This window comes from Onychostoma macrolepis, chromosome 25 (assembly GCF_012432095.1).
Source record: "Onychostoma macrolepis isolate SWU-2019 chromosome 25, ASM1243209v1, whole genome shotgun sequence".
In the NCBI taxonomy this organism is placed as follows: domain Eukaryota; kingdom Metazoa; phylum Chordata; class Actinopteri; order Cypriniformes; family Cyprinidae; genus Onychostoma; species Onychostoma macrolepis.
The window spans coordinates 2,519,264-2,546,677 of record NC_081179.1 but is presented as its reverse complement, the minus strand read 5'-3'; the positions used below and the strand labels follow the sequence as shown (position 1 = coordinate 2,546,677).

Below are 27,414 nucleotides of genomic sequence, written 5' to 3'. Positions count from 1 at the left end.
TGATTAGGCCTTTTACACCTACACAGATCATTTTAAAAAGTTTAAAACCTTATAATATCCACAACTGCTGCACAAATGCTCCCGAACTCATTTGGAGGAATAATGAATGTGTCACTGTTTGTAGGCTACTGAAGCAATTTGGTTTACTAATGCTAGTTATTCTGATTAGCGGCTACTTGATTTAGTATTTAATTCGTTTTGTTTTCATGGTGGAAAAAGATTGGTGGAACATAAAACAGCTTCACAGTGGTTGAGCAATATTTTATTTGTAGAGTAAACATGTCATGTCCTACTTACAAATACATGGACATCACGCCAGCATAAATAACGAACACAATCACTGATTTTGAACATCTCATGTATATAGCAGACTAAGACTTTGAGATGAGTTTGCTTTCTCCTCTGGCTCCATCTGCTGGCAAACAACCTGAAGAACTTCATACGCTTCCTCTACAAATGAAGAAGCACATCTGAACTATAATGGCTTGTAAACATCAAGACTTCATTTGTACATCTGCATCTTGAAGAAAGAGTTCACCAAAATATGAAAATTCACCAAATACTCACCAATATGTCATCCTAAACCGGTATGACTTACTTTCTTCAATGGAAAATGTTACCTGGATGTCAAAGCTTCTGTTTTGAATTTAAACACTGCAAAGATTCAATACATCAGCTGTCATTATACTGAAAAATATCAGCATATGGGTTGAAGAACATGAGGGTGAGTACATAATGCATGAATTTAAATTTTTGGGTGAACTGTCCCTTTAAAACCACAAGTGACAGCAGTACAAACGTACATCCATCTTACATAATAATGTTATTCAATTCCATAAAATCACAAAACAATTATTTTTTTTCAGTTTAACCTTAACAACACGAACAAGCAGCTCTGTTTTGCTCGTCACGTGTTTCTCAGGTTCTTCAGCTCCAGCTCCAGTTGTTGGATTCTCTCGTCTTTTTTTCCGAGTTCATCTTTGAGTTTCCTAATTTCATCCTGCTGCTTGTAGACCATCTTCAGGAGCTGCTTACGAGACAGAAAAATCTCCTTAATATCTCACTTTTCTTTCTCCTAGACATCAAATAATTGTATAGAGAGGAGTCTTCTGGATCAGATGTTTCTCCTCTTATAGGCAATTTAAAGTAAAAATCCCATATTAAATGAATAAATCAACAAACTTCAACTCAAAGCAGCTGGTCAAAGAATCAAATCAAAAGCAGACAAAACAGATTAAATATTATTTCTAGTGTGACGCTACAGAAGTTTGTGATGGTGTGCTGCATCAAAGCTGGATTTGTTTTGCTAAAAATACCTGATTTATAATGTCTGAAGCACCGGTTTGATCTGAAGACCCCAAAATAGTCACAAAAACACATTCATTCACATACAGTTTTTGCATAAGCCCACATGCTTATTTACTTGGTTCATTTAAAAATACTTTAGTGAAAAATGCACAGAGCAAAAGCTTTAATCTCAAATAACATGTTGTCCAAGCACAGAAACCAGATGTGAAAACAGTTGCTGTAATTAGGCACAGCTGTAGATGCGCTTCATCTGTTTCATCATCAGATTGCAGTAAAATATATATTAAGATGGCAATAAATATATATTAATGGGTTTTATCACATGGACGAAAAAAGTAGCAGCAAATCAGCATATAAGAATGATTTCTGAAGCATCACGTGACACTGAAGACTGGAGGAATGATGCTGAAAATTCAGCTTTGCGTCACAGAAATAAATGACATTTTAAAATATATTCAAATAGAAAACATGTATTTTAAACTGTAATAATATTTCACAATTTTGCTGTTTTTACTGTATTTTTGATCAAATAAACGCAGCCTCGGCGAGACTTCTTTCGTAAACACGAAACAAATCTCCAACAGTCACACACACACACACACCTCTTTGTCTGTGTTTGGTGAAATGTTCTCCAGCAGATCGATGCCCTTCACTGTCCGTCTGTCCCATTTAGATGCTCTGAGACCCGCTGGATTTGGACGTTTATACGCTTCTTTAAGAGAAATCAGCAGCGGCCCTGTACAAACACACACAGATGACAATACACACATCTGTCCAGATCAGACGCATTAATGATTTCAAATCATGAATACTGAATGAATGAATGAGGCATTTATATAGTGCTTTATTGTGTATTGCTGTACACCCAAAGCGCTTTACAATCATGAGGGGGTCTCTCCTCAACCACCACCAGAGATCATGTTCATTTATCCATTTATTCTTTAAAATACATAAAGATAAAGACTTCACCTCTGTCAATCCCACTGAGCCACTCAGCGGCCGACAGGGCCGATTCTGTGCCCGCCGTCATCGGGAAAATATCCTCCTGATACGTCTCAGACTGCAGCGGATACATATAATATACACACAAAACAGCTGAAAACATTACTGAAGGTTTGATTTTTTAGTGCATTATGGCGTGGCTTCAGTCTGTTCCTCACATAAAGGCTTGGAATATACCCACTTGACGTGATTTGTTTCACTCAGAGAAGCGTCTGATTTCGTTGTTTTGCTCACCCTGCGCGGGACGATCATGGAAATGGGCTCCACCAGACCTTTCAGAGTCACCAGCTTATAAAACCTGAAGATCTCACACTCGCTCACGTCCACGCCGCGTTTGGGCATCACACCTGCACACCAACATCTGATCAGACTCATTCACCGCCAACTTGCCTTTTTCTTTCATTTTTTTTAAGAAAAAAGGAAGTCATTTTTATTAGTTTCAATTTATTTATTTGGTATTATATTTTATTTTATATTATTTTTTATTTTTTAAATGTTTTAATATTAATTTTTTTTAAATGTTTTTATTGATTCCATTTCTTATAGATTTTATTGTAATACTATTTTACTTCAATAATAACTTAATAAAATCCTGAAGCAATGTTTGAATAATTGGGAAACACCTTATCGTATAATTAAGTTTATTATTTATTGTTCTAATATTTCAGTATTACATAAACTAATTCAAATATAAAATAATAAAACAAAAAATTTGTAATATAACAGTCATTTTTAATTTTATTTTGCTACTTCTGTATTTTATTTTACATTTTATTTTCCAATTTTTTTCCGATTTATTTTCAAAATCACTTCTATTGCTCTGTTTCTTTTAAATTTTATGTAATTTTATTTTACTTGAATAATAACAAAAAAATCTGAAGTAAAACACAATATAATTTAATTTAATTTAATTACATTATACATTCATTCATTTCTTTCTTTATTGTCTCCATAAGGAGAAATTTGTCTTGAGCAGTCAAGAGAGCAGATTAATTTACAAAGTTACACACACACAAAAAATTAAAGTAAGATATTTTATTTTACTATATATACTATACTATATAAGTGCTATCAAACGATTATCGCGATTAATCACATTCAAAATAAAAGTTTTTGTTTACATAATATATGTGTGTGTACTGTGTATATTTATTATGTATAACATGAAAAACATGATATGTTTATATATTAAATATATTTTTATATATTATAAATTATATAAATGTAAATATTTTCTAAATATATACTGTATGTGTGTGTATTTATTTATATATATTTATATTATGTAAACAAAAACTTTCTATTTTGGATGCGATTAATCACGATTAATTGTTTGACAGCACTATACTATATATATTTTACTTCAATTATTTTATTTGACTATTCATGTATTTTATTTTCAAAAATGATTTATGTTTTACATTTATGTTTGTAATTTTATTTTACTCAATAATAACTGAAGCAATGCTTGAAAAACTGGGAAACACCATATAATGTATTTATTAATATTTATACTAATATTTTAATACTAAACCAATTAAATTATAAAATAAAATAAATGAAATGTGTTCATTAGCATTTAATGTTTTGCCTTGATATTGAACTTTGCATCAAGAATATTTAATTTAACTGGTAATTTGTTAATGTTTTTGGTGACAGTAACTCACCCAGACCCTTCTGCGGAGCCGGCGATCTGAACTCCATCAGGAACTGCAGGAAGGGTTTCTCAGCACTCACCTCGTAATACCTGATGTTTCCGTCTCCCTGTGGATGTGAGACGATCTCGACAGTAAGATGACCCACAGTTCTGCACAATTCAGATTGTCTTAATGGAGAGTTGCTCACCTTCCCGGCCAGATAAAGCATGTGTGTGTCAGCATCATAGAAGGGGAAGAGGACACCGGACAGCCCGTCGATCTCCTCCTCTGTGATGGGAGCGGACAGGTCCTCCTGCGTGTTTAAACAAATGTCTGAAGGAATTTGTTGACTTATTCTAGTCGGCCTAGTTGCATTAAACAGTTTAGACCCTACCTGATCCCACAATGCAATCTGTCTAGTGTTCCACCTGGAGACGCCCGTGGTGAGGACACGCTTCAGATTACCCAGAAACACCACGCGGTTCACTCTGGTGCTTTTACAGTCTGCTTCCTGTTCGGATGAACACATTATACAGAACTAAACAAGCAGGCTCAGTTAAAATATAATGTACAGTTAAAATATAAGTGTAAAAATAAATATACATTTTTTAAATGAATATTTCTTTAGTTAAAATATAGAGATATTTTTGTATTTATCATAAAAAAATATATACAAATATAAAAAATTACAATTCAGTGACACCAAACTGGAATAATGCAAAGATAACATTTATTTCCAACAAAATATATTGAATTATACACACATATATAAATATAATGTATAGTTAAAATTTTAATCTAAAAATAAAATACAGAATATCTAATAAACTAAAATTAATTTAAATAAAATATATGTATATTTTTATTTGTATTATAAAAATTGAAATATGTATATATATATATATATATATATATATAGAATAATACAAAACGGCATTTATTTCTGACAAAATAGAATTAGTTAAACATGTTCAGTTAAAATATTATGTAGTTAATATATAAATCTAAAAATAAAATAAAAATATAAACTAAAACTTTATATAAATAATATATAATATATATTTTATTAATTTATAATAATATACATTTTTATGTTTATATAGTAACTACATTATATATTAGGACTGTTTATTTTAAAATACATTAAAATATATATATTTATTTGTTTATAATTATAATAAACAAAATTAATTAAAATTATAATTCTGTGACACCAAATTGGAATAACACAGAAATATAATTTATTTACAACATAATATATTTAATTAAACAAACATGTACGGTTAAATATAATGTGTAGCTAAAATATAAATAAATAATAAAATAAAAATATCATATAATGTTTTATTTTAAATTAAAATATAGATACATTTTAATTCCATGATACCAAATTGGATTAATGACAATTAAAATATAATTTAATTATTTAATTTAATTAAATTTAAAATGAAATTAAATATGCATTTTTATATTTTGTCCATATAATTTTCAACACCAATCAGAATAACTCAAAAATAGAATTTATTTACAACATAATATATTTAATTAAACAAACACTTGTGGTTAAAATATAATCTAAATATAACATAAAACATATCAAATACAATTTATTTATTTTAAAATACAAATATGTATTTATAAAACTATAAAAATTATAATTCAAAAATATATACTTTATTTTAAAATTATAATTCAAATAAGAATTATGCAAAAACAACACTGATTTCCAAATACATATGGTTTGCAGTATATGACGTCTGCTCTCACCTGAAGAACTTTCCCTGAACGTGGATCAATAATGCGCAGTTTTTTATCCTTACAGCTGGTGGCCAGTAAACTTCCATCAGTGTTGAAGGACATACAGAGGATGACGTTTGGATGGCTGTCAATCATCTTCACAGCCACGCCCTCCTCCAGGTTCCAGATCAGAATCTGTAACATCATGGGTTTGTCATTCAGGTCACTGCGGGTTAGTTAGAGTTAGTTCTGGTTGCCGTGGTTACCTTGCAGTCGTATCCGGCGCTGATCAGGATGCCGCTGCAGGTGGGATGCCACTCGATAAGCCCCGCCCTCCGGCTGTGACCAATCAGGATCATCAGAGCTTCGGTCATGTTCCTCCTCAGACCGCCGTCAGGAATCTGCCAGATCCTCACCTGGAGGTCAAAGGTCACGGCTGCATTGGCATAAATGTCGTCGCCATAATCATCACAGTTAACTGACTAGATTCTCACCGTACAGTCCTCGGAGCTGGACGCGATGATGTTGTCCATGAACGGACTCCATTTGATGTCCATCACGCTGCCCTGGTGGCCGCAGACCTTTGGGTGATGAGGGTCTATTCGCCCCGGCTGAGAGACAATGAGCTCATATTTAGACCGGGGCTAGTTGTCACACTGAAAATTTGTCTAAATCTCAGCAGTCAAACGTTTTCTCTAGCAGTGGTGCTGCATGTTGGTAACATCTAGTTAATTTTATCTGCCAAACTGAAATTCCAATCTCATATGTTATTTTTATCGGTGAGGTAAAAAGTGAACATAATAACACAACACTGACATAAATTAAGACATGAGTCACTTTATAAAGGTGTTAATTAATGTGAGGTCGGGGCAAGTTGTCACATAGGTTTTATATGCTGTAAAATGTTGAACTTTATATATTAGTTAACGTGAGGTCAAAGATATTTACATAGTTTTCATTTATTTAAATAAAGATAAAAATAAAATGATAAATTCATTTTAAAAATGTAATTAAAAATAATGAAAACATAAAATAGATTTTATTCAAAATTATTAAAAATGAAACATTTAAATTAGAAACATTAGAAAAAATTCAAATGACAAACATTGCCTTGGAAACTTACTGACATAAAATATGTTTAGCTTGAACTACTAAAGTTACTAAAAACAAAAAAAATAAATTACAGAATATTTATACATTGAAATAAATATTAAATAGAAATATGTACTTTATTCATTAGTTAAAGTGAGAAATCAGTGTTTCCATTATTACATTTTATTTTGATCAAAACAATGGTTTGATTTTTATTTTATTTATTGCATGTCATATTTTTCATTTTTTAAATGCATTTCAAGCTGTATTTCATGTTTCATAATTGTTTTAAGGGTTTAAATTTGGTTGAAAAAAGCCAATAAAAAAGCCAAATTAAAATAGCCAATAACACATTTTGGTAACACTTTACAATAAGGTGTAATTTGTTAACATTAGTTAATGTATTAACTAACATGAACAAACAATGAACAATGCATTTATTACACTATTTATTCATCTTTGTTAGTTAATGAAAATACAGTTGTTCATTGTTTATTCATGTTAGTTCACAGTGAATTAACTAATGTTAACAAACACAACTTGTGATTTTAATAATGCATTAGTAAATGCTGAAATTAACATTAACTAAGATTAATAAATGCTGTAGAAGTATTGTTCATTCTTAGTTCATGTTGACTAATGTTGTTAACTAATGTTAACTAATGAACCTTATTGTAAAGTGATACCCAAATTTTAATACACATATGCTGGAGAAGATGGCATGGTATTGCATTTTTACAAATAATGTATTCTTCTCAACTGTTTTGAGAATACTGTGCAACTGACAACTTACCCCATATGTGCCCCGCTGTGTGTTAACTAAACTGTATTTTTGTCACCCTACAATATTTGTTTAATAGTCTTTTTATTTCTCTCTCTCTCTCTCTCTTTCTATTTAAATTATTATTTCTATATTTAAGTTCTTATTTCTACCAGAAGGTGGCACTAGAAAATATTCTTTCTGGTTCCACAGAAATCTAAGCAGTTTACCTAAACTAGTATTCATTTGCTAACAGTAAATCATTTGAGTCACTACGCTCTCTTAAGTTTCTTAAAACACATTTCTGATGTGGTTTTGACTCAGTAGAGTGTGTGCACTTGAGGACTGAACTAACTAGTATCAGAAGTCTAACAGAGGGCTTATTGAGTGTCTGTACCAGTCACACGTTTCTCCATCTCTCGCTCCCAGAGAGACCCTGATATCAATACATCCTCCAAACGCTGAACACACGTGTCTGAACACACGCTTATGGATTTCTAATGTCTCTAATGGCATTTGCACATGATCACTGGTTAAACAACTTTACTGTGATTGTACTGAGACCAAAACCTTACACCAGTTTGTTCTAGTGTGCATAGTACAGATATGCTTTCATTGGATGGATGGATAAACTAGTACTTCTGCATATATATACTGAATGGTTATGCTCCCACTGGTTGATTAAACTAGTTTGTTTCAGTATATACAGAATGGTTATTCTATAGTTAATCAGATAGTTAAACCAGTTTGTTCTAGTAGGAGCAAAATGATTATGCTCCAGTTGGTTGGTTAAATTACTTAATTTTAGCATTTACAGTATGGTTATGCTGCATTAGGTTGGTATGCCCAGTAAGTATGCACAGTAAGATTCGGCTTCACTTGTCGGGTTAAACAGTATGACTAAGCTTTAAATTATTAGTTTGTTAAACTAGTTTGTTTTAGTATGCACACTATGGTTATCCTTTAAATCATCTGATTTTTAAACTATATTTAGAATGTAGAAAATAGTTATGCTTCAATTGGTTGGTCAAATTACTTCATTTTAGTATTTACAGGATGGTTATAATTGGTTGCACGGTAAGTTTAAGTAGGCACAGTATGATTATGTTTCACTTGGTTGGTTAAACTAGTCTTTTGCTGTGCGCAGGTATGCTTCAGGTGTATAGTTGTTTAAGCTAGTTTATTTTAGTCTAGGTTTTTATTTTACTGTGAACACAGTATGATTACACTTCACTTGGTTAGTTAAATTAGGTTTAGTATGCAGACTAGAACTACACTTTAACTAATTGAATGATTAAACTACGGTAGTTTGTTTTAGTATTCACAATGTGGTTATGTGTCAGTTGAATAGTTGGTTCAACAGTATGACTTTGCCTTGATTGGTTGGTTAAACTAGTTTTAATTTTGCACAGTATGTTGTAGCTTTAGTTGAAAAGTTGGTTAAGCTAGTTTGTTTTAGTATGCAGAGTATGGTTATGCTTCAGTTGGAAAGTTAGTTTATTTCATTTGGAAACTAGTTTGTTTCAGTATGCACATTATAACTTCACTTTACTTGATTGGTTGGTTAAACTAGTTTTAGTTATGCACAGTACATTTTTGCTTCAGTTGAAAAGTTGGTTCAACTCTTTTTTTTAGTATGCACACTATGGTTATGCTTCATTTGGATAGTTGGTAAAACTAGTTTGTTTTCCTGGACAGTATGATTAAGGGTTAACTGATTGGTTAAACTAGTTTGTTTTCATGGACAATACGATTAAGTGTTAACTAATTGATTAAACTAGTTTGTTTTAGTGTGGACAGTATAACTATGCTTTGGTTGGTTAAACTAGTTTTATTATGCACAGTACAGTTATGCTTCAAGTGGTGAGTTGATTTAACTAGTTAGTTTTCATATGCATGGTATGACTGCTTTAACTGATTGGTAAACTAGTTTGTATGCACAGTATGACTATGCGTTGGTTGAAGTAGTTTTAGTACAGTTATGCTTCAATTGGAAAGCTGGTTAACTAGTTTGTATTCACATTCGCAGTATGACTATGCTTTGGTTGGTTAAACTAGTTTGTTTTAGTATGCAAAGTACAGTTATATTTCAGTTTGAAAGTCGGTTAAACTAGTTTGTTTTCATATGCACAGTATGACAATGCTTTGGTTGTTTAAATGTTTTAGTATGCACAATACAGTTGGATAGTTGGTTAAACTAGTTTGTTTCAGTATGCACAGTAGAGTTATGCGTCATTTGGAAAGCTGGTTTAACTAGTTTGTTTTCAAATGTACAGTATGACTAAGTTTTATTAACGGGACTAATTTTGGTATGCACCAAGTGTTTTTCTGTTTCAGATGAATAGTTGGTTAAACTAGTTTATTTTAGTATGCACATAATGGTTATGCTTCAGTTGAAAAGTTGGCTAAACTAGTTTGTTTTACCATTCACAGTATGATTTCACTTTGATTGGTTACACTAGTTTCCTTTAGTATGAACAGTATGAATATATTTTAATTGATTGGATGGTTGAACTAGATTTAATATGCACAGTACAGTTAAGTTTAATTTGAATAGTTGGTTAAACTTGTTTGTTTGCAAATGCACAGTATGATCTCACTTTAACTGATTGTTTAAACTATAGTTACTTTTAGAATTAATTGGTTAATTGGTTGAATTTGTGTTAGTATGCACAATACAACTACACTTTAATTGATTGAAAGGTTAAACTAGATTGTTTTAGTATGCACAGTATGGTTATGCTTCATTTGCATAGTGGGTTAATCTAGTTAAACTAGTTTGTTCGAGTATGTATTGTACAGTATGGTTATGCTTTAGTTCCATGACTGTTCAACTAGTTAAACAAGTTTATTTTAGTATGCACAGTATGGTTATGGTTCAGTTGAATAACTGGTTAAACTAGTCTGTTTTCATGTGCACAATATAATTTCACTTTGATTGACTGGTTAAACTAGTTTGTTTTAGTATGCACATTATGACTTTGCTGAAATTGATTGGTTAAACTAGTTTTAATATGCACAGTATGGTTATGCTTCAGCTGACAAGTTGGCTAAACTAGTTTGTTTTGCTATTCACATTATGATTTGTTACACTAGTTAATTTTAGTATGAACAGTATGAATATGTTTTGATTGATTGGAGGGTTGAAATTCTTTTAGTATGCACAGTATGGTTGTTTCAGATAAATAGTTGGTGTAACTAGTTTTGATATGCACAATACATCTAAACTTTAACTGATTGTGTGGTTAAACTAGTTAGTTTTAGTATGAGCAGTATAGTTATTATGCTTTAGTTGCATAGTTGTTCAGCTAGTTAATCTAGGTTATTTTAGTATGTATGGTTATGCTTAGTTGAATAATTGGATAGGCGTTAACTCTACCTTATGAAGTGGGATAACGAGGAACGCTCCTCCTCCCGCGCTCTCAGTGACCACGGCGAGGAATTTGGGGTTAACAGCACAGAAGTGGTTGTCATGAACGCTGTGAGTGATGGGAATTCCCTCGTAACACTGTTCCCTGCTTCCCGCATTTCCATAAACATGCCGGAACTTGGAGCTTCTGTACATGGAGTGCCACGACATCTACAAACAAACCCAGCGAGAAATCACTGTTTACACAGACTATAAACCAGCAGCACCAATGACACACATAATCTATTTATAGTGACACACTTTTCACGTTTTAATCCCAGAAAATGATTATTTATTTCCTATGATGAGCACTCAGGTTAACAGTTCTTGCAGGTTTCTGTTTAATGAATGCGTCTGAGGTTTATAACGGGATGCAGAGTTTGACAGCTGCCACATCCCACATGATCTAACGCCAGCGATCAAACAGAGAACATGACCCATTTTCCCTCGCGCCGCTCTCTCTCAAGCGGGTGACGTTGCATTCGCACGGATGGCCAAGATTGTGTAACTCCATTTAATGAGTCGGAGGATTTGCAGAAAAAAGATCTGCTACATATAATCTTCTTCAGCCTCACGCACCCTATATAGTAGATGAAGAGAAACACAGAGTGAATGTTTCTCAATCCTTCATAAATCTAACCTGACTAGCAGTCACTAAAAAGTGTGATGTGATCACATGGAAATGCAAAAATGACACATTTAATAGTGACTCTGACTCTTGTGAGATTCTCTCATCCTGTGTTTCAGTCAGTTGCTTTTCATTGTTTGCTATTGTTTCAGCTCAATTCCTGCTTTGCCCCCGTGTGTTTCCTTCTTTTGCTCTCAAACACACGCACACTCCGACTCGAACCGAATCTTCGGGGATTCAAACACAATGGGAATCCATCCGCACCCTCTGCTCAAGAAAGGAAGTGAATTATATTAATATCTTCATATAAAGACAACATGAGGACCACAGAACGCACAACCGTCGCTATTTAACTCACTTGTTATAATTGAGACTAGAGCATTGGAGGAAAGAGAAAGGATTCACATTCCCAGTTGTTTGTTTTCACATTTTAATACTTGCTAAAAAAATAAAATGAATCAGTATTTTTTGTCTTACTAGTAAAGTTTCTTTAAAACAAGATGCATTTAGACTTGAATTCAGGTCATTATTATTATTTTTTTTTTACCCCATTAGTAAATTACCCCATTAGCATTAATATAATAAAATGAGTTGTATGGTTAAAACAAGAAAAATGCTGATGGTTAAATGTTTTTCTCTACAACGCAAGATGAAAATTATTTTGCATTACATATAACAAAATAAAGTCAAATATTGAAGCTTCGGTCATCTTTCTAATAATATTGTGCATAACTTGTTAATAATAAGGATTTAATTGGTGATATTGTGCAGTAAATAAAAAAAATATGCATTTCTAGCACAATTAGAAAAAATATATTCATTATAAAATATGGTCATAAAATATAATCTTTTTAGTCATAATATAATCTCATTGTGCAGTACATAAAACATGCATTTCTAGCATATTTAGAAAAAAATATCATAACATAACTTTATCCATAATATACTGTAATCTCATAACATACTATAATCTTTTTACAAAACATGCTATTAAAATATGAGACTTAAAAAATATATTCATTATAAAAATAAGATAAGCTTTTCATTCATAATATAATTTCAAAATACAATTAGATTATAATATAATCCTTTCATTCATAAAAGAATTGTGCAAAAAAATATTTAAAAATACTTTATTTAATATTTTAATGATTTTCTTTACATTTTCTCTGGGAATCCTGCTCTCAGCCGTAGATTGAACTAGTTCCTGACCATTTCTATCCAGCATCTTCATTCTTACTCTCATGTCAGGCTTCTTACCTTAACTTTGGTCATGAAGATCTGCTCTTTTAGAGCTCCAAATAATCACGGAATGGTCTTCTGCTGCTGAACTAATGAAGAGAAAGACAGAGAGAGTAAATGACACACATCTGCTGCTGCTGCTGTTGAGTGTGTGAGTCAAACACAAACACAAACACACACGCTGGAAACACGACTCCTCCTTCATCTCTCTCTCTCTCTGGTGATTATATAACACATGCAGTGTCTGACTGTCGTGCTGAAATCAGCTTTAACATGTGCTGCATGTTCAGTTCACAGGTGCATCTCACAGAAAAAGCTTCATCCTAAGTCAAAATGTTGATTTTTTTTACTTCATTCATTTCATGACAGTCGAATGTAAAATGCAGAGTTAAATATGGGGTGAATTATGAAGAATGACTCCAAACATTGATTTGTACTTAAGTAAACTTGGTGTTTTAAACATTAAAACTTCATTTAGAAATGCATTCACCTGATGTTTACGGCGTGCTGTTCATTATCCAGCTTCAAAATGATAGTTTTCATAGTTTTGATAAAGTTTATAACATCTTCCTCGATTTTCTGACAATATCTATTCAAGAACTGAATGAAAGCTTTGCAGAAAAGCCTCTGCTAAATGAGTAAATGTCATCAGGACACAAACCAAAAGTGATATGACGCCCTCATGTGACCGTGAGATGAAACACCACCCACTGGAATAAAAGTGGAATTATTTTGTGAATAAAATTGAATGTTTTAGATTTTTGGAAAGTAAACGAGAAAGGGGCTAGTTGTCACAAAGTGCAATTAAATAGTGTTGCCATTAGTTGCAAATCACACATCTTTGCTAGTGAACATTTTTTAAATTAATGACTAAGTTTGAGAAGAGTAATAAATAAATAAACAAATGTAAAACAAAACAATAAAAAAATATATATATATCTCCTACAATATAAATTCATTACAAAAACATCATGAAAATATAATATTTTTATTCATAATATAATCTCATAATGTAAATATAATATTTTTAAACATAAAATACATTTAAAGTTGTATTAATTATTTCATAATGAGTTTTAGGCTCATGTCAGACTGATTCATTCATTTGATATTTAAAAAACAAACAAAAAAAAACTATAATGATAAGACGAGTCTTAGTAATTAGTTACTGTAATTTAATTACTTTTCCCTTGAAAAAGTAAAATAAGGGATTACTCTTGTTTTTTCTGTAATTTAATTACAGTTACTTCTTATGTAATTCAACTTAATACTGTGTGTAGAACATTTATACATAAAACAATAGTGGACTTAACATAAAAATTTAAAGTCTATCCTTAAAATGCATGCTTTTTACTTCTCACTTTAAATACTTTAGTGAGTTAATAAGAATATTGGTAACACTTTATTGTCCAATTCTCAATATTAACTAGTTAGTTTTTAGCATGAATATTACTGGCTGTTTATTATTACTTAAAAAACACATATTAATGTCTTATTCTGCAAGACCTTATTCTAAATCCTTAATCCTACCCAATTCTTAAACTTTACAACTACTTTACTAAGTATTAATAAGCATTAATTAGGAGTATTTTGAGAACTGGACCTTGATCTAAGTTTCATGTCTATCCTTGTATCGTTAACTTGTCGAGGTTGATATACACTGTAAAAGTGATTGACTTTACTTAAAAAAAATTGAGGAAACCCGTTGCATCAGTAAATGATAATTAAAAAAAAAAATAAGTTAAGTGAATTGTCAAGTTCACTTAACTTTTCTTTTTTTTTTTAATCATTATTTACTTAATAATTTTAAGGCAACGGGTTTCCTCAATTTTTTTAAGTTAAGTCAACTTATCACTTTTTACAGTGTAGGATTTAGAAAAAGTAATTAGTAATAAGTAATGAAATATTTTTTGGAGAGAGTAATTTGTACAGTAATCTAATTACACTGTTGAAGATGTAATTAGTAACTAGTAATTAATTACTTTTTTTAGAGTAACTTACCCAACACTAATGACAAGACAAAATATAACGGAGACACAAGAATGCCAAGCGTAATGAAAACACCTAGCAACCACTCAGACTATCCTAGCATCTGCATAGCAACAGGCTGAAAACCTCTATAAACTCCTAGAAACGGCCTGCACTCACAACTTCTTGAAAATGTTTAACCTGGACAGGAACATTCTGTTCATAATGGATTCCATATTCCACACACACACACACACACACACACACACACACACGTCTGTCAAACACCTGCACACACATTCATAAACACGCACACATGCATTTCCAGGGTTAATCGTGAAACAGACCTGATCTGGCAAACGCATCTCTGATGTCTGGTCTTCATGCCGTCTGGCCCGGATGAACGAAATCCACGCCAAACTTTGCGTAGATCTGCTCCATGACGCCCTTCCTGTCCCGGGATTTACTGTAATAAACACACAGATGACCTCATGATTCAGACTGACTTCACTTCTGTTTGATGTGGCCGCTAGATGTTATTTTAGCACGTCTGATTCATTTTGAGGTTTGGGTGAGTTAATTTGATGCAGGTTTAATTGCAGCAGTTTTTGGCTGTGAACATTATTAGCTGAATCACACCCACTAAGTCTATATTTAAAAGTTTACAGTGGCCTGACTTCTGCTAATCCATATTCCAGCTTTTCTTTTCACATTTGTGCTCCAGTTTTTTAATCACTTTTTGTTTCGGCAAATGCAAAAAATACATTTTTTAACTGGTCTTTTTTTTTTTTTTTTTTTTAATTAAAATATCTAAAAATCTTTAAAACAAGACAACAACACTAAGATATATCCCACATGAAAAATACTATAGTAATTTATAGTAAATGCTATAGTGTTTTTGAACCATACTATAGTAAAGTGTGTTACACTGTATATATTATAATATTTACAACACTTTGTTAATGAATGCTACAGCATACTGTAGTATTAACTATAGTGAACTGATAAACTGTAATAAATACTATACTGTAGTTTTTACTACAGTAATCTGTAGTGTATTGTAGTATAATATACTCTATAGTTGTAGAAAACTTAGTACAGTATTGGGTAAAGTCATTTGTTTATATTACTATAGTTGTTATATTACCACAGCATCAATAGAATTAACACAACAAATGAATTCAAGTACTTTACTATAGTATGCACTGTAAAAAAATAAATAAAAAAGTTGAGCCAACTTAAATTTTAAGGCAACCAGCTTCAGAAGATTTTTGAGTTTGCTCAACTTATTTTTGTGGGAAATTCTCAAATTTTTTGTTGTATAAACTTAAAACGACAAGCTGAGAAAACTCAAAAATCTGCTGAAGCTGGTTGCCTTAAAATTTTAAGTTGGCTCAACTTTTTTTTTTTTTTTTTTTTTACAATGTGGTTCAAAAACACTATAGTATTTACTATTTACTATAGTATTAACAAGTGATAAAATATCATATTTAAGATATTTTCTTTCAAAGTTGTAATGTTTTATGCAGTGTTGTCTTACAGCAATCATAGATTTTTAAATGATTTTAACTAGCTTATATTTAAAAATGTGCGGGGGCGGGGGGGCATAATAAGTATACAATATAATTAAAACATAATAAATCAGTATATTAGAATGATTTCTGAAGGATCATGTGACACTGAAGACTGGAGTAATGATGCTGAAAATTCAGCTTTGATCACAGAAATAAATTACATTTTAAAGTATTTTATAATAGAAAACTGTTATCTCAAACTCTAATATTATTTCACAATATGACTGTTTTTACTGTATTTTTGATCAAATAAATGCAGCCTTGATAAGCAGAAGAGACTTCTTTAAAAACATTAAAAATCTTAAACTTTTGAATGGAAGTTTATATGACAGAAAAATAAGAATAAGATACAAATTGAAAACATAGAGAGTATATATAATATAGTATAATTATTTAACATATGTGACCCAGGAGCACAAAAGCAGTCATAAGTAGCACAGGTATATTTGTAGCAATAGCCAACAATACATTGTATGGGTCAAAATGATCAATTTTCATTGAAAAAAATTCTCTCTTTTTTTCTAATGCCAAAAATCATCAGGATATTAAGTAAAGATCATGTTCCATGAAGATATTTTGTAAATTTCCTAGCATAAATGTATCAAAACTTAATTTCTGATTAGTAATATGCATTGCTAAGAACTTCATTTGGACAACTTTAAAGGCGATTTTCTCAATATTTTGATTTTTTTTTTGCACCCTCAGATTCCAGATTTTCAAATAGTTGTATCTCAGCCAAATATTGTCCTGTACGTCACTGGAAAGCTTATTCATTCAGCTTTCAGATGATGTATAAATCTCAATTTCGAGAAATTGACCCTTATGACTGGTTTTGTGGTCCAGGGTCACATATATATCATTTTTCTTTCTCTGTGTAACACAAAATATCCAAACAATGAAAGGTGAGAACAGTAACTATAAAAAAAAAAATAATAATAAAAGAACAAAAAAACAAACACAATAAAAACCTTGAATTCTGATATAAATTAGTGTCTGTTCCTCAGATTAAACTATCAGATGACTTCAGGAGATTCCCGAATACTTTCATGGTGCCTTAATGTCCTTTCAGGACCTTGACACCTACATATTTTGTATTCCACAGAAGAAACTCATACAGTTTGAAATGACACAAGCGTGGGTAAATGATGGCTGAACTTCAGTTTTCCAGTGAACTGGAAGTTAATTCCTCTGAGACTTACGGCAAAGACCTTGTCTGCAGTTAATCAGCTCCTGCTTTGTTATTCTGGCGTATCAAACACCTTGTCACGTCTGGAGTCTCTCGAGCGCACTGAGTCACTGCATGAAGGTGAGCGGCTAATCAGCAGCATCTTTGGTGCGGTCGGTGTTTTATATCCCCCTCACCAGCTTCCAGGATATTCATCTGTTTACTTTGGTTTCCCACATTTGACAAACCATACCACAAACTAATCATTGCATTGTTTTGGTTCAAAGGTTTTAGCTTGAAGCAAGACGCTTTCAGGGAAAAAAAGCATTGGTTTTCCATGCACCGCTCACTTTTAAGTGTATTTTTGCACTTTAATCTACTGGCGTCTGTAGATTTCAATAACAATACATATCTTTAAAAGTTGTTTTCTCAAAATGAGTTTGTTTCTCCACTTCAGCACTACACCGAAATTTACAGATTTATTCCTATCTATATTCCGAAGGTTTTTATAGAGGGGTTTGTTCATGTATAATTTGCTTGATTTTATTATTATTTATTATTTTATTATATTTGCATCTGCAAATTTAAAATACAATACATATTTTTAAAGGCAGTTTTCTCAAAGTCAGTTTGTTTCTGCACTTTAGTAGCACTAACATACACCAAACTTTGCAGTTTTATTCATATCAATATTCATATCTATAAAAAATTAATGGTGAATTATTTTTTTTTTTTCTGGCTGATGACAGTATTTTCTGATTAATTGAGTGATAAAAATAGATATCAAAAATCCCCTCAGAAAAACTTTTAACTCAATCAAACAAGAATTTTATATTATATTCTGGAAATGTAAGCAAATGAGTGCATATTTAATTCGATTATGCATCACTATTTAAACTTAAATTTTCTGGAAAAATTTTAAAAACTTGTTAAAAAAAGTAATTGCAATTTCTTTTTTCTTCTTTTTACAAGTATTATAAGTTTGCTTAAAATTAGATTTTTTTTTTACCCTACTCACCTGTGGTGCATTAATGCATGAAGTGTATAGATTCAAAACTCCCCAAAGTATGTGTTTTAAAGCTTGACGCCACAAGAGAATAAACACACAGCCACAATTTTGATTTCTTGGGGTTTTTAAAGAGTGCATGGAGTGGAAATCACCATGCTATTGAAGTCCGTTAAGTTCTGGCTGCAACGTGTGTTGTGTTTTCCGACCGATGTGAAGTCCAGAGAGCCGCAGAACTTCATTTTCCACAGCTACACGTCTGGAGAGAGAGATACAGCAGCTTTAAGAGCAGTAAAGTATGTGGGAAACTACAGGAGAAGTCAGGTAGGTACCTGCTCCAAACTCTCTCTCTGTGTTTGAGGACGGTCGCCCCGTTTTCCTCCTCCTCGAGGCAGCTGTCAGCTCCTCCTTCTCAGATGTAGTTCTGCTGCGGTTCAGGACTCGATCAGACCCGACTGTCTGCTCTTGCTGTGAGGACCTGATACACACAAAGACACTGACCGATTCACGTATGAACGTATGGAGTACACTTGCATCTTTCTGCTGTGCGTCGCAGCTCTGATGCCAGGTGAGTGTGTGTGAGTGTAAAGGGGGTGTGTGAGCTTACGCAAGCATGTTTGTCAGTGCGCTTAGACTTTGAGGGCTCCACAAGTGAGATAAATCTGATTAAATCTCAAATAAGATGATTTTTGGTTCTAGGTTTTCTTTCAGGGTTCCTCGTGAGAAACAGTTGCAAATGTGTCACTAGTTAAGAACAGAGCACTGTAAAATGAATGTGAACGTGCTCGGATTATTTCATGAGCTTACATTGAGATCTTGGTGCAGTCTGAGATATTCTTGAGGTCTGAAACTCTAGAGGAGACAGATGTGAGATTACTCAGGAGAAACCTGTGGATGTTTAGGCAAAAGTCTTGATTTGCTCTTTATTGATCTTACTGCTGGCTAGAATACTATTTTGAGATATTCAGTGGGTTATTTTTATTTAACAAGCATGATGAAACTCAAAAATTCTAAGCTTTGAAGTTCTGAAATGTGCTGTATTGTATTTATATTTATACTTTTTTTTGCAAAAGTTGCTTGTGGCTTATCATATGAGTTGATATCATGTTCAATAAAGTGAATCCCAAATAACAGGGAACGTTCTCAGAACGTTCTGCCAAGGTTCTCTCTAAGTTATGAACAAACATTCTTACATAAACAGACCGTTCCTTCAAAGTTAATTGGTCTTTAATAATGTTTTCAAAACTTCAGCACAAAAACATTATTTATACATTGTTCATGGAACGTTTTTTTTTTTTTTCATCTTTCCTGAAACGTTTTAGTTGGATGTCCGTCTAATCTTTTTTTAAATGCTACTTTTTTTGTTTCAGAACGTTCAAAGAACATTCAAAAGTAACACCAAATTGTTGTAACGTGATACAATGTAACGCTCCATAATGCTTGCATAATCAAGCAAAAACGTTTTAAAACATCTTAAACGTTCCAAAACTTAAATGGAACGTTAACAAAACGTTCTTAGAACACATTTTTGTTAGCGGGGTCTCTTACCGCTCTGGGAACGTCAGGTTGATAACTCTATGGAACTATGTGACCTTCATCCAGATGGACTTTTATGAGCAGGATCTAGTTCCTGGATCAAACACACAATCTGGATCCACTTACACACTTGCTCATCTAATGGACCTACACAGGAGGGCACATGTCATACATGGGTTCGATTACAATAAATGCACGCAGAGAAGATCAATTCTGGCGAACTGAATCCCCAGATATATTTATATGCCGTAAGGGATTTTTTTTAATGAGCTGAGAAGTGGTTACCTCAAGTCTTAGCTCATAAATACAGATCGATCCAATCTAGACCTGCCAGAACTTCAGCTGGATGGATCTCCAAGAGCAGTGGCTTCCAAAAGGGTTCCAAGACACTATTCATAATCTTTAAAAATGCATTTAACATTTTAAATATTTGCAATTCGTAACAATAAAGTCAAACCTTTTTAGCTACATTCCTTAATTTTCTTAATTAGCATACATGGCGAGTCAGAAAGAATAAAACCGAAAAAATAGCCATTCAGTAATGCATGATTTATTTGCAGGAACTTTACAGCAACGTACATCTTTCTTTTAGCGCTGTGTTTGCGTGTGGCGTCCAGCAGAGGGCGCAGATTTATTACATTGTTTACGTGCGTCTCTGAGTAACATGAGCTCTTAAAATACTGTCATTTAAAAACAATAGACCCAATGTGGAAAAAGTACGTCTGAGGCAAGATATTTCTGAGGAATGCTTTGGAAAAAGGACCCAACTCCTGCTCTCCACCCGTTAATGACAAGTGGCATAATCCTTAGTTCAAAACACATGTGAAGGAAGGAGCATATTTATTAATGTCACTGTGATGCATTAAATTTAAATGCTTACAGAGATGTTTCCCTTCGTTTAAGTCGCCACGTTGATCAGCGATCTGATTGGCTGATGACACCGGAAGTGTCTGGGCCTGTTTATACCATGATATCATGAGTAATGAGGAGAAAATAACATCCATCTGACAGATTTTAACCTACTTTCAGCTTAATCAAAACCACAGTTTGTTTTTTCCTCAGACAGAGTTTTTTTTCCAATATTTACTTTTGAGATACTGACCTAATTATGCCCTCTTATGTGCTTGGATTTCACAGTCGTGTCGAGTCTTGAGGATAGGTGTGCTGTTACTTTATTAAGTGATTAGACTTGGGATTTTCACCTGCTGGATCATAAAACAGGTGCAAAAACACTAGAAAATTACATTTAAAGAGGGATCTGGGCCATTTCTAGAGACCTGGATGAGTCAGAAGTGCCACCTGTTCAATAATTCAAATTTAAGAGCTTTCCCAGAAACCTTTGGTGACGACTTTCCCATGCTGGAATCTTACGCAGTCACTTGCCATGTGAGTGTAATGTCTGGTTCATTTCTGGCCCGAAGTGTTGGTCGTCGATTCATTTCTCATCCAAGCCAGAGCCGGTCTGAAGGAGCCGAGATAAATCCACATATTTTCTGTAACACAGATACAAAAAACCTCTAACTAAACTGGTTTTAGCAGGTCTGCCAGTCTAGCCATGCTGGTTTTGCTAAAACTTTAACTTAAGTTTGGTTTCAGTAGCTCTTTTCCCAAAGCTGACGCATTTTAAAGCTTCATAAGTGCAGTCCTGATGCAAAGAATCTAATTTTTGTCAATTTTTAAGGCAACATTGCAGGTATCCTTCATTATGCAGTGCAACAATCTGGTAGATGAAGCTGGAGAAAATAGGTTATACTTTCATTATATTTTATTAAATAATTAAACGTATTGAGAAAATTATTCAGTGATTTTAAATTGGAATATTTTATTTTATTTTATTTTTTTACATAACAGAAAAAGTATTGATACAAATGGTTCAATGCAATTAAAAAGTATGCATTTTACCCAAAATATATATGTATTTTAATACAGTACACTCTAAAAAAAAATTCTGGGTTAAAAACAACCCAACTTGTTTTATTTAAGTCAACTATTGCTTAAAATTTATTGTATTGCTGGCTTAAAATGGACTGGTAATTAAAATATATATATTATTATGCAAGAACACATGGACAAAATACAAGACAAATTGAATTTATTTGGGTGAATACAGCATAGTTTACAATATTACATACATTTAAACAAACATTTTAGACATAAAAAGGCATAAAAGGCATAAAAAGTGCACCAAATTGGCCGCGGCGCTGAGAACCTCTCTCTCCTGAAGAGGACTCAGATAGCCCACAGTCTGACTGTAACTCAGCAACTTAGTTACAGAAAAACTACCCAGCACCTGGGTAAAAAAAATATTAAAAATAACCCAATAAAATGACCCAACAAGCTGAACCCAGCATTAAAAAAAAACATCAACAACCTATCCAGACAGAATAATAAATGATCTAAGAAATGCTGGGGCTTCTGTTTGAATTTGCATTTTCATTTAGTCATTTAGCAGACGCTTTTATCCAAAGCGACTTACAAATGAGGACAATGGAAGCAATCAAAATCAACAAAAGAGCAGTGATACGCAAGCGCTATAACAAGTCTCAGTTAGCTTAATGCAGTATATGTAGTAAGTTTTTTTTTTTGGTTTTAATGATCTAATAAATAAAAAGAAAACAGATAGAATAGAAAGACAATAGAGCAAGCTAGTGTTAAAGGCCTTTTTGTTTTTGTTAATTGTATAATAAATAAAAGAAAACAAATAGACAGAATACAAAAAGAATAGAGAAGATAGTGTTAGTTAGTTTTTTAAGAAAATGAGCAGTTAGTAAATGAATTGAGTGCAAGTCTAAAAGGGGCAAGTTTTTTTTTTTTTCAAATTAAAATTGAATTAAAACACATGTGAACCATGAATCACACATGAAAAATGACTCTAATGTCACCAGATCTTCTCAAGAATCCAGAGCATCTGAGCTCATAATATTCGCTATAGTCATTACTATTGTAAACTGGCTGTAATTTAGCCACAGATCTTGGCTGACTTCACAACCGCTTTACCTCATATTCCCCAAGATAGGAGTCTGGTTTCAATACAACCAGTGTTGCTACTGTCTACTAAAACTAAAACTACTCAAAATATTTTTTTGTTAACTGAAATAAAGCTGAAATAAAATAAAATAGAAATATTAGATGAAAAATGTAATTAAAAAAAAGGTGAAAATGCAAAATGTTGCCTTAACTAAAAAAAAAAAAAAAAAAAAAATTGAAGGTGAACTGAAATACTAAAACTGAAATAAAAAAATTATAAATAAAAAAACAAACAAATATAAAGTGCATTAAAAATCACAAAAACTTAAAAATTTAAATGAAATTTGTATTTAAAAAATAAAAGTAATAAACACTACAGGTGCTGGTCATATAATTAGAATATCATCAAAAAGTTGATTTATTTCACTAATTCCATTCAAAAAGTGAAACTTGTATATTATATTCATTCATTACACACAGACTGATATATTTCAAATGTTTATTTCTTTTCATTTTGATGATTAGAGCTTACAGCTCATGAAAGTCAAAAATCAGTATCTCAAAATATTAGAATATTACTTAAGACCAATACAAAGAAAGGATTTTTAGAAATCTTGGCCAACTGAAAAGTATGAAAATGAAAAGTATGAGCATGTACAGCACTCAATACTTAGTTGGGGCTCCTTTTGCCTGAATTACTGCAGCAATGCGGCGTGGCATGGAGTCGATCAGTCTGTGGCACTGCTCAGGTGTTATGAGAGCCCAGGTTGCTCTGATAGTGGCCTTCAGCTCATCTGCATTGTTGGGTCTGGTGTCACTCACCTTCCTCTTGTCCTGTTTGGGACAGATTCTCTATGGGGTTCAGGTCAGGCGAGTTTGCTGGCCAATCAAGCACAGGTCATTGAACCAGCTTTCGGTACCTTTGGCAGTGTGGGCAGGTGCCAAGTCCTGCTGGAAAATGAAATCAGCATCTCCATAAAGCTTGTCAACAGAAGGAAGCATGAAGTGCTCTAAAATTTCCTGGTAGATGGCTGCGTTGACTGTGGACTTCAGAAAACACAGTGGACCAACACCAGCAGATGACATGGCAGCCCAAATCATCACTGACTGTGGAAACTTCACACTGGACTTCAAGCAACATGGATTCTGTGCCTCTCCACTCTTCCTTCAGACTCTGGGACCTTGATTTCCAAAAGAAATGTAAAATTTACTTTCATCTGAAAAGAGGACTTTGGACCACTGAGCAACAGTCCAGTTCTTTTTCTCCACAGCCCAGTTAAGATGCTTCTGACATTGTCTCTGGTTCAGAAGTGGCTTGGTAGCCCTTTTCCTGAAGATGTCTGAGCGTGGTGACTCTTGATGCACTGACTCCAGCTTCAGTTCTCTCCTTGTGAAGCTCTCACAAGTGTTTGAATCGGCTTTGCTTGACTGTATTCTCAAGCTTGCGGTCATCCCTGTTGCTTGTGCACCTTTTCCTACCCAAATTCTTCCTTCCAGTCAACTTTGCATTTAATATGCTTTGATACAGCACTCTGTAAACAGCCACACCTTTCAGTAATGACCCTCTGTGACTTACCCTCTTTGTGGAGGGTGTCAATGTTCGTCTTCTGGATCATTGCCAAGTCAGCAGTCTTCTCCATTATTGTGGTTTCATAGAACAAGAGATACCCAGAATTTATACTGTAGGGATGGTCATTTATTCAAACTCAAATGTAAATATTCTAATATTTTGAGATACTGATCTTTGACTTTCATGAGCTGTAAGCTCTAATCATCAAAATTAAAAGAAATAAACATTTGAAATATATCAGTCTGTGTGTAATGAATGAATATAATATACAAGTTTCACTTTTTGAATGGAATTAGTGAAATAAATCAACTTTTTGATGATATTCTAATTATATGACCAGCACCTGTATTGTAGCATGCAAATACCTGAATACAACTTAAAGGGATAGTTCACACAAAAATCATTGACTCAACCTCACTGAATGATCTGCTGGCTTTGACATCACAGAATAGTCGCTAGTTTGTGATTACGTGTGTTCACGTGGTGCCAATGTCATTTTCCTGTGGCTCTAGAATTATTAGGTCACGTGACATTTACGACTCAGGTGATTGGCTCAAAAACATCAGTCTAGAACTGAGTGCTCACCAGCAAAAATGTTCAGTGTGTTCTTGGCACTTCCATGTTGAAATGAGCGGAAATGTTAACGGACAGCCAGTGGACCAACTAGAACTACAAATAGCAAGAATTTTAATGGCCTAGATCAGTTGTCTAAAATTACGCTTTAGAGTTCAAATACCATTTTTGTCTGGAAGAATTCATTCACGCGTTAAAAAAAGAGCTTCACGTCAAAACCTTCGAAGTGCATGACCCCATAGTCGTGATTTGCAAATCTGACGGATAAGTGAATATTATTTTCTGTGGTAGCACATTACACCACAGATACTACCGTTATATCTTGTATTGAAGCCAGAACATTCCTGTCTATAAAGAGACAAAACGACGCTCTCCAAAACGCATTCCACAATCAATGAGACTGTGAATGTGAGGAACATATTTTCATTTTTTGTTGGCTTCACAACAGGCCACTGCGTCTTTTTAAGTGTGATGACTTTTCATCCTGGGCTTCTTTCTTTTTGGGACTTTTCATCCTGCTGAGAGAGAAGAAAAGAGAAGAATATGGAGGAAATGCGACTGACCCTTTTTCCTTTTTTTCCTGTCAAGGGAAACGTTTCCCAGGAAATTAAACTCAAAAGGCGATGTGACATCACTTCTATGATACCATATTCTTGCTTCCCATCCAAGTGACCTTTCCCGATAAACATTTAAATGAAATCCAGAGGCTGAATGTCCATCCAGAAGCCGAGGGAAGTGAACAGACCATCACAGGACGCAGAATTCCCTTTGATATGTGCTGCCGATGGCGTTTAGCTTCAATTTTTCCCTCCTGCTCTTTCATGTGGTCTCATTGACTGTTTATCATCTTTGTGCACTATGTGAGATAAATTGTGCCTCCTTTAGAATAGCACAAGAATAGAATAAGCGTTCCTTAGACGTATTGTAACACTTAGACCTTTTATCAGTGACTCTTAATGTGAGTGCTGCAGTTTCACTGTATTTATGCCAAAAATCATTTGCTAAGACAAGCATCACTAATAGTGCTCACATGAGAAGGCAAGATACATTTATTTTTTTCATTTTGTTGAACTTTTAGAGGTAAAAGTTTTTATGGGGATTTTGGATCTCTCTTTTTATCACTACATACAGTGAGGAAAATAAGTATTTGAACACCCTGCTATTTTGCAAGTTCTCCCACTTAGAAATCATGGAGGGGTCTGAAATTGTCATCGTAGGTGCATGTCCACTGTGAGAGACATAATCTAAAAAAAATCCAGAAATCACAATGTATGATTTTTAACTATTTATTTGTATGATACAGCTGCAAATAAGTATTTGAACACCTGTCTATCAGCTAGAATTCTGACCCTCAAAGACCTGTTAGTCTGCCTTTAAAATGTCCACCTCCACTACATTTATTATCCTAAATTAGATGCACCTGTTTGAGGTCGGTAGCTGCATAAAGACACCTGTCCACCCCATACAATCAGTAAGAATCCAACTACTAACATGGCCAAGACCAAAGAGCTGTCCAAAGACACTAGAGACAAAATTGTACACCTCCACAAGGCTGGAAAGGGCTACGGGAAATTGCCAAGCAGCTTGGTGAAAAAGGTCCACTGTTGGAGCAATCATTAGAAAATGGAAGAAGCTAAACATGACTGTCAATCTCCCTCGGACTGGGGCTCCATGCAAGATCTCACCTCGTGGGGTCTCAATGATCCTAAGAAAGGTGAGAAATCAGCCCAGAACTACACGGGAGGAGCTGGTCAATGACCTGAAAAGAGCTGGGACCACCGTTTCCAAGGTTACTGTTGGTAATACACTAAGGCGTCATGGTTTGAAATCATGCATGGCACGGAAGGTTCCCCTGCTTAAACCAGCACATGTCCAGGCCCGACTTAAGTTTGCCAATGACCATTTGGATGATCCAGAGGAGTCATGGGAGAAAGTCATGTGGTCAGATGAGACCAAAATAGAACTTTTTCCACTAAACGTGTTTGGAGGAAGAAGAATGATGAGTTCCATCCCAACAACACCATCCCTACTGTGAAGCATGGGGGTGGTAGCATCATGCTTTGGGGTGTTTTTCTGCACATGGGACAGGGCGACTGCACTGTATTAAGGAGAGGATGACCGGGGCCATGTATTGCGAGATTTTGGGGAACAACCTCCTTCCCTCAGTTAGAGCATTGAAGATGGGTCGAGGCTGGGTCTTCCAACATGACAATGACCCGAAGCACACAGCCAGGATAACC

At 33.5% G+C, this 27,414-nt stretch overlaps 2 protein-coding genes and 1 long non-coding RNA gene across 6 annotated transcripts in view; 1 reads left to right on the top strand and 2 right to left on the bottom strand.

Annotated features, from left to right (window-relative positions):
• Nucleotides 1-252: 252 nt before the first annotated feature.
• On the bottom strand, nucleotides 253-15,214 carry coro2bb (coronin, actin binding protein, 2Bb). 4 transcript variants are annotated; one of them, XM_058766767.1, is made up of 13 exons: nucleotides 15,131-15,214; nucleotides 12,834-12,904; nucleotides 10,916-11,116; nucleotides 6,179-6,295; nucleotides 5,951-6,100; nucleotides 5,715-5,879; nucleotides 4,342-4,458; nucleotides 4,156-4,260; nucleotides 3,978-4,074; nucleotides 2,545-2,657; nucleotides 2,278-2,368; nucleotides 1,911-2,044; nucleotides 253-1,027 (listed from the first exon to the last, which is right to left on the bottom strand). In XM_058766767.1, exons 2-13 carry the CDS (start codon nucleotides 12,846-12,848, stop codon nucleotides 908-910), a joined length of 1,425 nt encoding a protein of 474 aa, XP_058622750.1. In that variant the 5' UTR covers nucleotides 12,849-12,904; nucleotides 15,131-15,214; the 3' UTR covers nucleotides 253-907. The 4 variants fall into 4 exon arrangements, 3 of the variants coding, with proteins under 3 accessions (XP_058622750.1, XP_058622751.1, XP_058622752.1); XM_058766768.1 differs by lacking the exon at nucleotides 15,131-15,214 and having other exon boundaries at nucleotides 253-450; nucleotides 873-1,027; nucleotides 12,834-12,955; XM_058766769.1 differs by lacking the exon at nucleotides 15,131-15,214 and adding an exon at nucleotides 1,317-1,348 and having other exon boundaries at nucleotides 904-1,027; nucleotides 12,834-12,955.
• A 3,436-nt stretch (nucleotides 15,215-18,650) lies between these two features.
• Nucleotides 18,651-20,543, bottom strand: LOC131534108 (uncharacterized). The gene is made up of 4 exons (XR_009269316.1): nucleotides 20,350-20,543; nucleotides 20,077-20,211; nucleotides 18,861-19,006; nucleotides 18,651-18,787 (listed from the first exon to the last, which is right to left on the bottom strand). It is a non-coding gene; the product is annotated as an uncharacterized LOC131534108 (long non-coding RNA).
• The window catches only part of itga11b (integrin, alpha 11b), a 52,254-nt gene continuing 43,733 nt past the window's right edge, over nucleotides 18,894-27,414 (top strand). Inside the window, 1 exon segment of the mRNA XM_058766763.1 lies at nucleotides 18,894-19,096. Within this exon segment, the coding sequence (XP_058622746.1) occupies nucleotides 19,048-19,096 (49 nt within the window). The 5' untranslated portion in view covers nucleotides 18,894-19,047.

Coding starts and splice junctions, on each gene's coding strand:
- coro2bb (XM_058766767.1), bottom strand. Junction 2,369..2,544: donor CCATGATCGTCCCGCGCAGG/GTGAGCAAAACA, acceptor TATCCGCTGCAG/TCTGAGACGTATCAGGAGGA. Junction 1,028..1,910: donor CACCAAACACAGACAAAGAG/GTGTGTGTGTGT, acceptor TCTCGTAAGCAG/CTCCTGAAGATGGTCTACAA.